Source organism: Priapulus caudatus, unplaced genomic scaffold (assembly GCF_000485595.1).
Source record: "Priapulus caudatus unplaced genomic scaffold, Priapulus_caudatus-5.0.1 Scaffold19, whole genome shotgun sequence".
Classification (NCBI taxonomy): Eukaryota; Metazoa; Priapulida; class Priapulimorpha; order Priapulimorphida; family Priapulidae; genus Priapulus; species Priapulus caudatus.
Genome location: NW_014577080.1, coordinates 603,868 through 604,977, shown reverse-complemented (window position 1 = coordinate 604,977; position 1,110 = coordinate 603,868). Strand labels below are relative to the sequence as shown.

Below are 1,110 nucleotides of genomic sequence, written 5' to 3'. Positions count from 1 at the left end.
GCGGTTCAGACGGTTCACCATCCAGACGCGGGGGTCGACCTCCATTCCACTGGCGGGCTCGGCCGCTGGCGGCATTGGGCGGCCAATTCTTAACCGGGCAACACTTGGCGGAATCCAGGGCCGGTGGCCGACGGGTAACCACCAGGCGCGTTGACATCTGGGAGGCACTTACTCGGGAACCGGCGCCAGCCGGCTTCGGGCACGGTCAGATTTTGTCAGGGCGGTTTCTTTCCGAGTGGCTTCTCGGGCGAAGGAACCCAGGAACAGCCGGCCCTCAGCCTGACGGTCGACCGAGTCGCTTCGCGGGCACGGATCCCAGCCTTCGGCTGCGGTCGGCGTTGGCTGGGGCGCGCGTATCCCCTGCAGAGACTAGAAGTTTCCAATACAACCAACCTTTGCGGTTCGAGCGCTGTGCCTGAAGCCAGACTACTACGTTTGAGATCCTGCCTGTATGCTACACAGTCTCGAACGTTCTAACACATTGGTTTCTGTCGAACTTGACTTGGTGAGTCCATCGGCTCGTTTGTCAAGAGAAACATATCCTGCTCCCTCTGCTAGATTATCGTCGTCAAATCTAAAGTGAGACAGTCCCTTTGCAATCTATCCAGAAACGATGACCCGCGAGGAGTACAGACCCGCGACTGCGGTGCTCACGCCGCCCAGAATGAAGTGCCGCTGCCTGCGCACGCGCAGTATTTTCCAGAGGCTGCGAGCCCGATGCGGTCTAGCCATGCAGCACGCGTTCCCCAACGGCTGACGCCGCCAGACGGAGACAGCCGCAGCTTCACGCGCGAGGGCAGCGCAACGGAGAGGCCGGCATCGACTGACGGCGCGGGCGCACGGCCAGCCAGGAGACCCAGCGACACAGCGTTCACGCGAGCAGCGCGACGGAGAGGGAAGCACTGAGCAGGGCGCCGGATACGATTTCGATGGTCGCGGAGGCGCGCGGAACGATGCCGGCTTCCAACCGGCCCTGCGCTCTCGATTCCCTCGGGTGCATCTCCGGGGCAGCTTCCACCCTGCCACGAGGCGCTCTCGCGCGTTAAAGCAAAACGCTGAAAGCATTTCAGAATTGCTCTGACGAGCCTGCGAACGGAACGGAAACAGGCC

The 1,110-nt window shown here is 62.2% G+C and overlaps 1 protein-coding gene across 1 annotated transcript in view; it reads left to right on the top strand.

Annotated features, from left to right (window-relative positions):
* LOC106811393 (loricrin-like) overlaps positions 1–757 on the top strand; it is a 2,084-nt gene extending 1,327 nt beyond the window's left edge. The window contains exon 3 of the mRNA XM_014814983.1: positions 609–757. Within this exon, the coding sequence (XP_014670469.1) occupies positions 609–757 (149 nt within the window). The remainder of the gene's footprint in view (positions 1–608) is intronic.
* Positions 758–1,110: the final 353 nt, after the last annotated feature.